This window comes from Myzus persicae, unplaced genomic scaffold, assembly GCF_001856785.1.
Source record: "Myzus persicae strain clone G006 unplaced genomic scaffold, MPER_G0061.0, whole genome shotgun sequence".
NCBI lineage: Eukaryota > Metazoa > Arthropoda > Insecta > Hemiptera > Aphididae > Myzus > Myzus persicae.
The window spans coordinates 27,581-44,250 of NW_019100836.1; the positions used below are offsets into that span (position 1 = coordinate 27,581).

At 30.1% G+C, this 16,670-nt stretch overlaps 1 protein-coding gene across 1 annotated transcript in view; it reads left to right on the forward strand.

Moving 5' to 3' along the window:
• LOC111026361 (limbic system-associated membrane protein-like) overlaps positions 1–16,670 on the forward strand; it is an 85,939-nt gene that overhangs the window by 21,708 nt on the left and 47,561 nt on the right. Inside the window, exons 4-5 of the mRNA XM_022304425.1 lie at positions 7,607–7,757; positions 15,527–15,624. Coding sequence (XP_022160117.1) covers positions 7,607–7,757; positions 15,527–15,624 — 249 coding nt within the window. The remainder of the gene's footprint in view (positions 1–7,606; positions 7,758–15,526; positions 15,625–16,670) is intronic.

Genomic DNA, 16,670 nt, shown 5'->3' on the forward strand with positions numbered 1-16,670 from the left:
TTATAATTCAGAAAGAATGAATAATTTTATGGGCTTGTCATAATCACCAAATATTTATATTGACATCTTATAAACATGATGTAGTTATCACAACATATTTTTGGCTAATTTTGATCTATTTCTAGACATTTGGAATTTTTAATAACATTTTATTTTATTTAAGCTGTTAAGCTTTTTTTACCACATCACTTTTACACCTTTCAAGGTTCAAGGGTACGTTGACAATTCATTTTTACTGTCAAAAAATATTTTTACACATCAAATTAATAAAGCACTATAAAGTTTATAATTTATATTTTCTACAGAATATGTACCTATATTATCTTTTAAATAGAACCTGATTTGTATCAATCTTCTTTACTCAGAATAATATTTTCCTCCAATGGCACTCATCGTTGAATTCAAATTAAACACATCAATATATTTACTGTAACCTACTCAATGGCAAAATAGGATACTGTCTACTCAAAATTTACAATGCAGGAGAAACGAGTTTCTCGGTTTTTGTATGATAAAATATAAAAATAACTACAATGATAATCGATGGTACGCTTAATAAAAGATAACAATTAAATTTTGTAATATTATTAAATCAAAATCAAATGCATTACATTGTTCAAAAACCAAATATTTTATGTTTCCGGCCGAAGTTTCTACCAATGCCAATTTTCAACTGTCCGGGTGAAAACATTAAATTGAATAGTTTAAAACAATGCTTATAGTTGTAGCGTACAATATATTAACGCGTCTCCAGAGAATGAAGATATATGTAGGTTTGATGTAGTTGTAATGTCAGAATAACGTTGAGTTAATGAAACGCAAAAAACCGCACCATGATATAATTTTGTTTTTTTTTTTAATCACAAGCTGTCAAGTCTTTTAAAATATTTTCGGGTGTCATGAAATATAGTTTAGCTGAGCAAAACTCAAATGGGTCACAAAAAAAAAAATGTTTATATTTAATATCGTCATTACTATATTATTGTATATAATTTATTTTTAACGTTTTTGTGATATTTTAAATTGTGACAATTACATACCGCCAAAGGTATGGACTCTGTATATAGGTATCCTATACAAAACAATTTCCGACAAAGAGATTACAGTTAATTAACTTCGGTTTACTGTTGGGAGTAGGGGGAGGGAACCTTTGTTATCCACTTCAAATGTGAAATTAAATGTAAAGCCATACTATTGATTGTAACTATAAATAAACCAAATTCTAACGTTAAACAATATTTTAAAATTATACCCTAGATTAACGCTCAATTTTTTTTTCTGTACTAACAAATTAGAAGGACCCTTCATTACAACTTCTAGCGTTTCACTTGCAATTTATAAAAATAAAACTTAAAACAAAAATCGAAAATCAAAAATGTCAAATATTTATAGATGTCAATAAATGGCTCGAAAAGAGTATTAAGATATTAAAAGTATCGAATACATAAGTAATGCAAATTATTTCTTGTATAGAAAATAAGTGCCGTTACCTGGATAAATTGAAAAGTGTAAATATCAATTTTAATTCTTGAAGTCAAGCTTATTGTGTAAATTGGGCTAGTGAAAAATATATGTATTCAATGCATCTGCCTGACTTAAAACTCTGCGCATAAGTAGCAGCCATAGCCATTGGTAGGTAGGTACAGTGTAACACGGTTTAGGGCCACGTCGTTATATCCCGATCCAAGACGTCCGCGCGGGAGAAAAAAATGCAAAAAATGCGTTAAAGAAAAGCTCATAAAATTCATCCGTGGCAAAGTGCCTCCAGTGTATATGGTGAACGGGCATAATATAATATCATATATATATATATATATATTATTACCTAGCCGTTTCGCCTCCTACTTACCCCCAGCAAAGTGCGATCGTGGAGAGCGGCCTCTCGTCCCACTGCCGCCGACGTCTTCCACCCGTGCCCCCCCCTCTTGTCCCATGACCTCCACGTGCTGACGTTCTATTATAACGGCTCACCGGATATATTACCATTTGACTTATATTGCCCCTGTAGATCCTGCGCGTATTATGTGCATTTGGACATGTACCTTTTTAACAATATTCCCCGCCCGCCGTGACTGCCGCCTGTGCCGTCAGGAGGGTTTCTTTATTATCTATTTATATTTATTTATTTATTTATTTATTTACCATCCTTCTCCACCACCGTTTCCACTGACTTCTCTTAACCTCCGACCATCGTAACACCATCACGCCGACGCCGACGCCGACCCACGACCGCAACCGTGTTAAACGTATATTATAGTATGCATAAACAATTTAGCTATATGGGAAAATTTCGAAGATTAAATTATTATTCACATTGAACACGGGGCACCGCTCACGCTCGAGACCGAGGTACAGAAAAAATAATACATTATAACAGAGCTGGTTAGCCGTTCCATACGTATCTCAATCTGACAAATTTTCCCTTCTGTACATTCTATAGAATATCCATCAACTTCAAACCGGGAACAAGGAATTGGTTCATTTTTTTTCTATATCAAAATGATAATTGTTCTCCAAAATGATTAGGTTGTACAAACGCTCGATGTATTTCACTTGGTTGAAAATTATTTTACAATTTCACTCAAAATCAATACATACTATATTCTAAAAAAAACGTTTATAGCTATTATAGATAGACTATTTGTCATCACACCAACGTTTTTAAGATAGCTAAACTAATATTGTTTTTAAGACACATGAAATAAATAACCTAACCACCTAAACATACAAAGTACTGTAATTCAGATGCTTTTTATAAATATTCTAAATATTTTTACATTTATAATACAGATAGAAAAACAAAATATATATTTATTATGAACTAAATCACGATATTCAACTAGAACCCTAAGAAAACAATTTTAAAACTGTATAAACAGAATCATCGAACAACGAAAAACTTTATACATGCTTGATAATATTGAACTATAATCGCTTATATTTTGTTAGAGGTACATTTTTTTATGTAAAAAAATAATAGTTATTGTTCTCGAAAATAAAGAAAAATCTATGAAAGTCAAAAAGTAATTGCTCATGGTGAGAATCAGTAGTTATAATAATGTATTTAGTATAAAAAGACAGGTAAGTAATGAATATAAATAATTAAGTATACGTATTTTGTTCCTATAAAATAATAACACAGTCATAATATTATTATTTAAAACCAGAGTTTTTTAAAAATACAGTTTGTGACCATCTTATGTAGTAAATGGCAAAAGTGTGTTTATAACAAAGTTGCTAAAATATAATTTGAGCAATTTTAAATTTTCATTCGTCTGTTGTAATATAGGTCACAGCGCTCAGCAACCATTATTTTAAAATGTGTTTATAAAGCTTTTGTGTTAAATTAAGGCAATTATCTTAACTATTTATTTTTTTCATAACTATTCTCCTAAACCATTTGAAGTAGGTAGTCAAAGTCATGAGCTTGAGTATTTTTTCGTGTATGATAAAAGTGTCAAAAGCGCCTTTTACTAAAACTGGCAGAGATGATTTTTAAAATTATTTTCCCTCACGCAAATTGACCTACGCGTATAAATTATGTGCACTATGTATACCATTATTGCCGTTAGTATTACAACAAAGATACAAAGTGAAGTTGCACGTACTATATGCAACACGACATTGAAAGATATGTTTTTGTACATAACAGAAAGGTGTGTTTTAGCCTCTTTTATCTATACTCTTCAGATGATATTATCTTGCACTATTCAAACTGTTGAATGGCATCCCGAGGGTATATTCTACAAACAATTCGAAAACTTTAGTCCGAATTCTCAAAGTGTTTTTGGTGAAATGTGTTAACAATTATTAAAATTTTACTTCGGCAAAATTATCAAACCACAAAATTAATAATTATTATTAATTATTGGGCCGACTACTTCATTTAATTTGTTTCTTTACAAGTATCGAAATTGCCAACAACGATAACAAATGTTATTATTCGGAAATGAAACATTATGAGTTTGTATTATGTAACACAATTTTTATGCTAAAGTCAGATATGTTATTGTGTACAAACTAAAAAGGTGCATGGAAAATGTACATGTTAACTTATGTAAATGTATTGTGTTATTATTGCATCAATAATTGCAAATGAAGTACTCAATAACATAAAAAAAAAATGTATTTAATTAATTATTTTAATTTGTAATTATGAAATACATTTTAAATTTTAAGGTATTATATTATATCATAATACTTATTAATCATCGCTCATAAATAGGACATACTATGTAGTGATTAACAAATTCAATGAGTTTCGATATATTTTACATTGGATAAGCTATTATGGCATTGACACTTTTTTGGCTCATTTTTTAAGCATACATTTTTCTTTTCATTTTTATTGGCTTAATGTTGTTTCTGGCGTAGCTCAAATGCTAATTCTACGACGAATTTTATTTTTAGTCGAAGGAGTTGGGCCTAAAACGTCATCACCCACTCCTTTGGATGGTAAATATTACTGATAAAAACTTTGAAAACCGTTAACTTTATTCTGTATTTTACATTGTGCCTGTGCATAAGTATAAGTATCGAAGTGTTTTCTTCTTTTTTCACAAACCATAGTCCATAAATAATGATTATTATTACTATTATTTTTTTTTTATTTTACAAACGAATAAGCTTTATTATGCAAATTAAGCAACAGCAGAATTTCGGTATATTTATGTTTCACAAATTACTATACAGTATCTCGCATCTGACTTCCCCTTAAGTGGAGAATTCCATAACGCAAAATATTGATGAGGGCGCTAACTGTATTCTTTATTTTAAACACACAAAAACGACAAAAACAAAAACAGAGCTCTACTCATCAAGAAATGTTGTTTTTATCATGATTTTTTTTATGTTATTCGTTGCATTTCGTTAGATGATGATATCTGAAATCTTAATACTAGTCAACTGTTTCCATTATACAGCAGACTCCCTTTACTCTCTGGGTTATTTATGGGCGCGTTCAAAAACTTAAACTGTATACACATAGAATAAACGTGTGTACAACACATTAAGTATTTCATTTCGCACAAGTTTCCGTCAGCTACATATTATTATTATGAATGATTTACTGGAAACTTTTGATACAATCCAACATCAAGGACCTAGGGTATAGGGCTGAAAATTTGACGGAAACCCTATTTGTCTGTGTACGAGAATGTAGATAAAAAAGATAAAACCTTTTAAAAATGTTTCCATTTATGTATTTCAATGTTTATAATAAGTCTATAATATGCGCAATGGTATACGACACACACAATAAAACCAAAGATATTATGGCTTTATACTATTCACACTTATAATAATAATCGGTGCACGTCATTATATTATATCATAATTCCTATCACTATTCATTTATTTTATTTACACAAACTGTGTAGGGTAGATTATTACGAAATGTATTCTATTGTAAACCGTCCTACGTCAGAACATTCTCTGAGCATTCGTATTAACAATTAATGTTAGGTTGATGACTGCAAATAAAAATCCAAAGTCCCGGTGAAAAAAATTAAGCCGGGTCGTCGACATTCGTGGACTCGAACCGTTTTGTGTATGAATCGTTTGTAAAAAACAAAATATTAAACTTTTCAAACGTTAAAATGTCATGTAAATTAATATTCTTATTTACTTAAAAATGTATTGTTTGTATACTAATGTGATTATTCCCTGTAATAATAATAATAATATAATGATCCTCGAACAACATACAAAGTACAAACACTGAGTTCAGAGTATTCATTTTCAACGAGTATTTTTCATCATTTTTGAGAGTAGATAATAATATTCTCGTGTAGTACAAATTACTTATTTTTATATTGCACGAGTAACACATAAAACATTCACGTTATATTTATAAAGTTATTACATTATTATTATGTATTTGTATTGTAGTCCATACAACACAAAACATATTTTATTCACTACATTAACGTTCATTGTAATGTGATAATTATTATTACTAACCAGCGGACATATATACGATTATAGTATCTATAGTTATTATTTACAGTCGTGCTTAATTAAATATCAAAATATGTTTAATTTATATATTTTATAAACACGAATGAATACGACGCAATTAATTATGAAACCATACTCGTAAAATATCAATTTTCCAATTGTAAATTAAAATGATAATAGGATTTATTTTGTGTAACGATGGCATTTGTTTTGCTTGTGTGTTCAACAACAACAAGGACAAATAAAAATAAAATAAACATCGGGTACAAAAATTCACTGTCCCGTTATACTGCAAGTATAATAATATAATATAGACTCTAGAGTTTAGAGTCGAATATTTTATAATAAATATTATAATATTATGATAATAATATAATCATAATAATGAATTCCATAGATATTTATTACTGTCTGCTGACCTGATGACGTAATAGTACGCCAATCGCCAGCGGGATGCTGTTAATATTAGGTACCTATGAAGTTGTTTCTGTTCAATTTACTTTGATTAATGACAAAAACTCAGGTTTGATATTATTCTTTTTCAGCGTACTTCAAAACCACGGTATACGAAAAAAATTACAAGAAATCAAATTTAGCTCTTTTAATAATATCGAAAACGAGATTTTTAAGTATTCACTTTGAAATACTATTTAAAAAAAATCTATGAGTTCAAAAATAAAATTACAAATTGTACTTATATTATAAAGAAAAGAAGCTGATATTATAAAACATCCTTTTTTCCCCGTGAAATAAATAAACCGGATGTGATGTAAATTTCACAAGTTTTTCAATTTAAATTCTTATAAATGAGATGATAATATTATGAAATTGTTTTTAGAGAAAAATCTGAACAGCTATAAGCACTTTTTTCTCGGAATTATAAACTACCGAAAAACAAATGGTCTCGACCATCTACCCAATTTATTTGGTAATTTTTATTGCAACAAAATCTACTTCATTGTGACTTAATTAGTATTTTTAAATTTTAAATCAACTATAATGACCTACACACGGTAGAGTAAACGATAAAAAGTAATTTTAAATTTATTTCTTATCTTAAGTAGCATAAGTACTGTTTAATTTTAATTTAAAACTAAAATAAAAACATAATTTATTTCGCTTTTGTAAATAACATGTTATATTAATTTAGATTTTAAGCAAAGCTAAAAGTGTATTGGCTTAAAAATTATGAATTTTGTCTGTGTGTTCATAAATTTACGAGTTAAAAAACTACAAATGTTTTAAGTAGGTAACTACTTCTATTTTGGTTGACAGTGTCATCCATTTTATTTGAGGTAATTTTTCGATTTTCTCATTAGGTTCCCTAAGTGCAAAAAAAGTCTTCCAATAACAGTGAAGAAATAAAGAAATGTAATCAAATGAGATTTTAACAAAATATACTCGGTGGGTAATTTTGTTGGAGATAATTCAGGAAATAGGGGTAAAAAATAATGGGATCCTACAAAATGTCAAAACCATTTTATCACTATAGTAAACCAAACTCTACTTCTAATTATATTTTGAATGTGATTATACATTGTTACTTTCACATTCAATATCACGACACAAATGTAACAAACCCAGGCCTTTTGGTAAACCAAACTCCTACAATCCTTCATTTCACTTAATTTTTTTTTTTTTTTTTCAGAACAATATGCTTCCGAATGGTGAAAAAACATTTGTTGGAAACTCGTATACAATTGACTCTGTCCGAAGACAAGCCGATGGAGTTTACATCTGTACCGCATCAAATAATATCGGAACGACCGTGAATGAAGAAATCGATCTAAATATTCTATGTAAGTATACTATTATAATAGCTACTACTCTGTTATAGATATTACATATAAGTTTAAAACAACTAGATATAAATTAACTTATCGTTCAGAACTAGAGCATTGCAATGTGGATAGTAATGTATCTGTAGATAAATAATTCACATTATTTAATATCCATAGAGCAAAATCAAATTATTTATATTAATTTAATTATATATACATAAATGTAAGGATAAACTATTTATTTAGTCGTTTTAAAAGTTTTCGATTATTTTTACGAGACCTAATTTTTTAGTTTTTAATTAAGGTGATTTATCAAAAATAAAATTTTATCTAATATAGATTATACCGTGAAATTATCACTTATTATAAAATTACTTTTATTTAGACTACTTTATCTTAGTTGTTATTTTATTTTAATAAATATTTAAATAAACAGTTATTTTAACAAAAGCACCTAATATACATTAAATATTGGTAGACAATTATTTATGAAAAACCAAGAAGACAATAATATTTATCAGAAAGTAATAATAAACTAAACGAGTTTCAACTTTTAATATACTTCATTTGAGTATTTGTTCTAAAAAGGTAGTTTTATATACTTTAACTACTTATATTTCTTGACAGTGAATAAAAATACAAAAATAAATAAATATTAACTCATTAATTTATAATAATTTTCATACAATACAAATTGATAGTACATGCAAATTTTAATAAAATATATAATATTCTATGATATTTGTATTGATCTAAAATAAACTTCGGTGCATAATATGCTGTTAGTTAATAGTTATGTACAATTTTAGATTAATTTTTATTTAAAATTCCATTATATAATTTGAATTTTCCTAGGAATATAATAATTATATTGTTCGCTATAAGAATATTATAAAACTGAATTTTATCTATCTTTTTATTTTACCTTTCCCTATTAAATGTATTAAATGTATTTATCCCGTATCACTTTAATTCATACTAGGTCACAATATTCTTTTCTCGAATTCATACCTTATTGGTATTTATTCCACTTCTTACTGCACCTACTCGTATCAGTACAGCCATTCGTGATTCTAGTCATTACATTTTCAACTAATTTTGCTCCATATTTTCTAAGTATCATTTTTCAATCCATGTTTTCAATTATTGCATTCATCCACTTTCTATCCCCATGATATACTATCATACCGCCATCATTTTTTAATCTCTTCAAACCTAACCTCATTATATACTCATATATGATACCTACCTCATACTTTATTTTTTATGATATTATGAAGTACCATGACTAGTTAATATTTTATTTGGATCTTAAGTATGTTTTCTCTTCTGGTTATGATAAAAGCTATGTACAATTATTAAAATATATTATTATATTGCATCATATTATGGCACACGTGTCATATAATAACGTGTAATGCGTAATATGTTCTCACACGTGTCTCATTCAAAATTTATAGACATTGTCAATTCTCTATCGCATTAAAATATCAAATTAATATAATAAATATCGTAGTATGTATTTACTAGAAGAGAAAAAAGTGAAAAATATATTTTATTATTGAGTTGATCAGCTTGGGGTTTCGTCTTTCAAAACTGGATTACATCGAATTTAAACACTTGTATATAATCACAAACATTTTAATGTTCAAAGCGTCATATACGCATGTACGGGTAATTTTTCATTTTACACAATAAATAATTATAGTTTGTATTAAAAATTCACACTGAAAAATCAAGATGTTATAATGTATACCGTAGTAGATATTCAAAAATATTTCAAATAAAATCTCTTTCTTTAAGGTTTTTGTACAATATTCCACAGAAGAATAATATAATTTACACGCGTACTTAATATTATACTGTGTCCGTTCTTCAAATACCTATTTACGTCTTAGGTCGTTATAATATAGTTGTTGATGACGTAAAATTATATTTTGCCCACGCGTTCTACATACCTGGTATATTTAAATGTTTGAACATTAAATTAGATAGTAATGAACAGGGTCCCGATTTGATTATTTTCTGCGTGCGGTTACAATTTAGTTTTGAAATGTGGGTTATGGAGCAATAATATTATACCTACCACGGTATTTTAATATATTATATTTGATTAGTGGTAAAATTTCATTGGGTCTCCGGTGGAAGAGTAGGTATTTATTTATTATGATTTCTATCGTACTCCGGGAAGGAAACTAGTATTTTCGGCGTACGCCGAACAAGGCAATTAAACTTTTCCATTGTTGCCAATATTAATTATACACGAGGGTGGATAATGGAATCATTGGCGTGAGAACACGTCTCGTAACAGAAATGCGACAAGACACGTGCGTGGAGAAAATCCGTCACTAATAAAAATTCATAAGGATTTGGCTGCGGTGAATACGCTCGGCTAGGTGTATTCCGCCCGATGAAATATGCAACGAGCACTTGACGTCCATCCGGGTGTCTGCGCCTAATTCGCAACTTACGCGGTTATCAGACTAGCCGTGAAGCGTATACCTTCTCGAAACGTTCGAATAAAAACAGAAAAATAATAATAACTCATTTTTGACGTCATAGTGTCTTATAAAAATATAAAAACCTCATATATAATATTATGTTTCACTAAATTCGTTGGTATTTTAAAATAACGTCACCTAATGAACCAATAAACGAAAAACAAAAAAAAAATATGGTCAAAAAGGTTTGTCGTGACTCGTGGAGTAAAGAAAAAAATTAATTCGAACATTGTCATAACATATTTTATTTTGTCCACCAGTAATCAAAAACAGCGCAGTATTCATAAACGTATTACGTTTGTAATATTAATGCTTGAATTTTATCTAGTTTATATTTATATGACCTGGAAAACTAATTGTTAAATACCGAAAAATTTCCATAACTTATAAATTATATGCTTTAAATGTTCATAAAGTTCGTGGTTTTTTTTCACATTCCCTCATTAAGTTGGGTATATACTTTTTTATACATATTATAGAAACAGAAATAGTGTTGCTCTCCAAAATGTAGAGAAAACTGGGAAATAATCGCATTTTTTTTTGTTAATAATATATTCGACTTTTAACTAAAAGAAAAATCATTAGAATATTCAAACAGAAACATCCATTATTACGTAATAAGTATCCAAAGATAAAAACGATGTTTATTATTTAAATTGTACATAACCTTACTGCGTGCTACCACCCCCCGTACTTGTACGTAAACCGTCTGGTTAACACTGTATCGTGGCCTGTCCTATCCGCCTCGTAGTTTTATTTGACATTTTGTGTCTTAACGTAATCTGTATACCCACCAACACACACACATCACACGCACACACACACCACCACCAAGTGGGTGACAATGTTCAAGCAAATATTTGCAACCAAGTTCGGATGGCTGAAAATAGCGTAGGTACCGTTGTCTGTGACTACATTGGTACGATATGAAGGCAATGAATACGAATTGTAGTACGCGAGTTATTATAATACGTTTATTTGTGTAGCCCGAAAAATAAAACACTTATACATATATATTTATGCAGAGTAATGGAAGAAAAAAGGCGTCACTGTCGTTTTTGAGAATATAAAAGGGACATGGTATAAAAAAAATGTAAAGAAAATAATATCGCGAGAGAGAATTAATTTTTTCCCCGACGTTTTTAGAAAAGTAGAAAAGCACATTCGGAAAACCCGTATGGGCTCAAGTATGCTAGCGGCGTCTGTTTATTCTGGGAAATGTACGCCAAAAGGAATTTATCGTTATTCTTATTTTCTTTTGCTACTCCGCAAAGAAAATCGAACGGAAACGGATGGAGAAAAAAACACACGCCAATGAAATCAACAATGTTAATATCAACTATACTCTTACAGAAATCACGTGGTCCGTTGTTTCCAAACAATGAGAGTTCGTTAACGTTCTCTTTAAATTTCTCTCAACTCTCCCTTTCCAGAATCGGTTTCTCTCTCTCTTGCCTCGTAACAAAAATATAACATAGAAAAAAAAACAACGATGAACGATATACCTATATTATTTTCATTTATTTGTATTTTTTCCAAATCGACATTTTGTTAAAATAGGATCGTCCGCTGGCCCGTTCTTATGTGTGCAAGGGCGCGTTTGTTTACCTACGGTCCGTCGTCGCAGTCGTATCGTCTCGACGGCCAGGATAACGTGATTATAGATGATGTCATGTGTATGTAGTAGGTATGCATGTGTGTGCAATTCGAAGGGGAGAAAGTGTGCAGTGCAGGACTTACAAATTGCAGTGAACCGTCGTCGCCAGGCCGAGGGGTATCGAGCACAGAGGTAAAGTTTGTGTGTTTGCGCAAAATTTGAAGAGCCCACTCCGCGTCCGTCTCATCGATAGATAAATATATAATATATGTGTAGTATATAAGTCGTTTTCTCGTCACACATCATGCCGGTCCGACCCTCACCTTGGCCTGCGACTCGGCCGAATGTACTACGCAGCGAGGTTTATCTGATTAAGGTTTATACGACGACGAGGTCGGATGCCGACCTTGTAGTGGGGGAGGAGTGCAATCGTCATCTGACGAGAAAACAGTATTCTTCTACACACAAAATATATATATATATTATGTGCATCATGTACGAAGTGGTAAACACTATACAGTATATTATTTATGTATGTATGTGTAGACAACGGAAAGACAAACATCGCGTACCATATAATAATATGTGATGTATACAGTGCCGCAACTACCGGGGGTGCAGGGGGTGCATTGCACCCCCAGCAGAGAATTTAGAGAGCCCCGAAGGGGCCCTCTTTAAATAATTGAAAAAGACTTAAAATTATTACATAGTAAATTAGAAAATAATATAGATAATAATATGTGTCTAATGTCTATACTCTATAAATAAAATATATATTATGTTCTGTTGCAACAATCATGTTACCAGTTAAAGCAGAATCAATCAGTAATAGTTTATTTTTAATAAACCAGGAATATATCAATTAGTTAAAATTATTATAGTACCTATTCAAGAAATTTAAAAATTTTTTTTTTTTAATTTGCATATGATTAGTTGGTGAATTGGATTTAAAGTTGGAGTTTCCAACAGATAGAGGACATTTTCAAAATATCACAATCAGTTCTAATTTGAAAAAACAAATTCTATCATATGGTCCTTGCAAACCGTCAATAAACTTTCCTTCGGACATAATTTTTAGTGATGAAAATGAAACTATGAAATCTAGCAGACACTTTTTTATCATTAGTTGATACTGCTTTATTTCAACTCGAAGATCGTTTTAAAGGACTTAAAGTAGTATCAAATACTTCAAATTTTTTATTGCCACCAAATATAATAAAATTAAATGAAGCAGAAATAGTAAAATCATGCTATGATTTTATTCAGTTTTACAAAACTGACGTAACTTCCGATTTAACTAGTCAAGTTCTATCTTTAAAGGAATTTATAAAAAACACTGATATGAAAACAATTAAAGAATTATGTTTATATTTAATAGAAAACGACCTATCATCTTTGTATAGTGAAGTTGTTACATCTTGTATTATATTTTTAAGTTTACCAGTGACTGTAGCATCGGCCGAACGGTCATTTTCTAAACTTAAACTGATTAAAAACTATTTAAGAAACTCGATATCTCAAGACCAACTAACAAACATAAGTATATTAAATATAGAAAGAGCTCGCACTGAAGAACTTGATGTAGAAAAATTAATTATTGACTTTGCCAATCAAAAAAGCAGAAAAAAAAATTTTTTAAAGTAATTTTAATATTATAAATATGTTATTATTTTTGTAATGTAAATGTTTTTATCTAATGTAAATTTGTATTTTTTTAGTTAAAAATAAATTTAAATTGTGGTGGATACTTAACGTTTACATATATAAATATATTTTTCATGAAAAAATGTTGTAAAATGTTGGTAAGTAAGGGGCCCTATTATTTGGTATTGCACCTCGGCCCTATTAACCTTAGTTGCGGCACTGGATGTATAATATATACCCACACAATATAATATAATATTATATTGTACTTTGTCATACATATAATATACGTAGTTATATATTGGTGGTTACATTGCACAACATGTCTACGATAAACAACGGCTCCGTGTTTCGATATGTCTTATCAGATATTATAGGTACACAGTGCTTTTGTAAATTCCTTATACAATTAGAAGGGGAAATTTCAGGGTCCGACACGTACCATCTATCTATTTCTACGTCTCATAGATACTGTGATTGGCCTAATTTATTATTGATAAACATGTTTAAGTAATTATGAAAAATTGAAAAAAAAAATACTCCAGTATAAATTATATATTATAATTACCTAACATTAACTTTGGATATTTTTAATTTTTAATGTTATTAGTTAACCAGGCATATTATTATTAAATATTACTCTAAGTTTAAATCATAATAGTAATACACAGTTTATATTACACAGTGCACTCATAAATACAAAATAAATATATGTATTTCATTATTCAGTCGTTAACAATATTCTGTCCCATAATACGATAAGGTTACAGTTATTAACAATATATTAACTATTAATCAATCATAAGACAGTTTGCTAGTTGTTTTATAGTCATAATTTATTTTTATATGTTGTTTTGACAAAAGATGACAATATTATTTTACATAATAATTAATAATTATATTTTTCTCTCGCTGACGTGTGGATATATGGCAACATTTTCGTTCTGTATAGCACACATTTTGAGTTGTTAGTTTTAACATTACAGTAAAATAATCTATTATCAAACTGAAAGCTTACAGAATTGTTTATCTTTCACGTTCAATTTTTCCGAAAGATATTTCTTTGCGTTATAATATGAGCATTTTTAAATTGTGATGAAAACAAGCAAAGGAATAGTGATCTTAACAAAATATATCAATCATCGCATTAATAGATGAAATTTCACTTCTATCATTGCCCTCATTACTGGGGCACGATTGTAGATTCCTTCAAAATGACAATGATTATGAGTTCTCGATCATTATTTCAGACGTTTTAAAATTTGTAGACAACCAACAATTTAACCAGCCTTTTAAAATCTATAATGGAGAAAATGCTCCACCCGCTGCCACCGAATGACGCTCCTGATAAATTTAAATTTAAATTTAAGGTGGTAGTCAAATCGTTGGCAATAAGATAATACTTTTTAATTAATGTTTCGACAAATTAAAACATAGCACACAAAAATAAATAGATAGGCACTCATAGAAATAGCCACTTCCTAGTACCTACAAATATATATATAACATGCTGTTTCAATAGTATTGTTTAAATATACGTTTCACGAAGTACCTACTCGAATATCAAGCCACTGATTATAAAATAAGTTTATAGATTTATAAGGTAGCGTATAAAAGTACTAAATCTTAGAAAATATGGACATTTGAAAATTCATCCCTCTCCGTGCAAACAACTTAACATACAACCCCCTCTGAGTGGCTCCGGGTGCGGTTATGGTACAAAAAGCGGCAATAATTTGTATTTCAATAACTTAAATACACCTAATATAATAATTAGTATCTGTACGACTATAGGTATTATAATAATTTAACAAACAATAAGATAAATAAAAAATAATAATTTAAAAATAATTCCTAAATGTACGGTTTTGGTACAATTGAAATGTGTGTTGAGTTAGCGAACTTAGTACAAGCGAAATGTAATAATGTATACAATTTAATATGTTATACCTAATATATAATATTATCATAAATACTTCGCTTGTGTGTTATATTATGAAGTCATGTCTTCGGCTTTATTTAGATTTTGACTTTGAATTTTGCAGATCCTCCGGAAGTTAAAGAAGAACAATCTATTGTATTCACTGTGGAAGGACAAGAAACTGAAATCGTCTGCATAGTACACGCGGAGCCTAAAGCCGATGTAAGTTATAATTTTTATATTCTTTTTTTCCATAAACATTTGACTTGATTCCATCTTTAGATGACTTTTAACGTGCGTCGTTTAAAATCAGTTGCAATAACAATCGATTTTATTAATACAACAATATTAATGTACTCTCGTAAAATACAAACAATCCAGGGCGCGCTATTAATATTGCGTTTTCTATTGCCTGCAACCTTAAGTTTTCAACGGACACATTAGACCCAACAGATTAGCGAAGAATGTTTTTTAGTTTAAAACAATGAATAATGTTCCAGACAACGCGTGAGCTGGTTAGGCGAAGGATAAAATATATTTCACAGCCGTTGGTTAGGGGAGGGGAGACGCAGAGGGCCCGGGAAGGAAACTTGCACGCGGCAGCGGCAAGAGATCAAAATTATTATTATCGCGATGGGGCGGCAGCAGTTGGTATAGTACGGTTACATGTTTATCACGAAAACTCTGTAAATTGAAAATTACACCTAAATTGCGGTCATTCGTAATTTGCCGTTATACTGCGTTTCCTCGGTACGTTTTTGTGCGATCTGCCGCTTTTCGTCGACGGACAACCGCTAGTGTAATAATTATTTCGTTTCTGGCGCGCGGCGGCGGGCCACGGAAGTCATTAGGTCGGCCGACAAATTACGGTGAATACACACCGAGCTCTGCAAAATGGAAAACGTGTGTGTAGTAGTAGTAGCGGTCGTAGTATATTATGGTGGCAGTAGGCTGAAGTAGCAGTAGTTGTGGTGGTGGAGGTGGTAGTTGTGGTAGTAGTGGTAGTGGTGGCGGTGGTGGTGGTGGTGGTACATTTAGTATTAGTACCACCTAGTTTTTATTACGGCCCAAATATAAGTTTATGAAGTCAATTTTACCGTCATAACGAGCTGGTATATCGGAGTTTCGAAACACGTTTTTATTTTTTCCTACGATCTTTTCGCTGACTATATAGTGGTGTAAGTACATAATATACAATATACATATTATAGGTGGAACTTATCTCAAACACGTTTAGGTGCCCCAAACGGTTGACCACTAAACTTAAT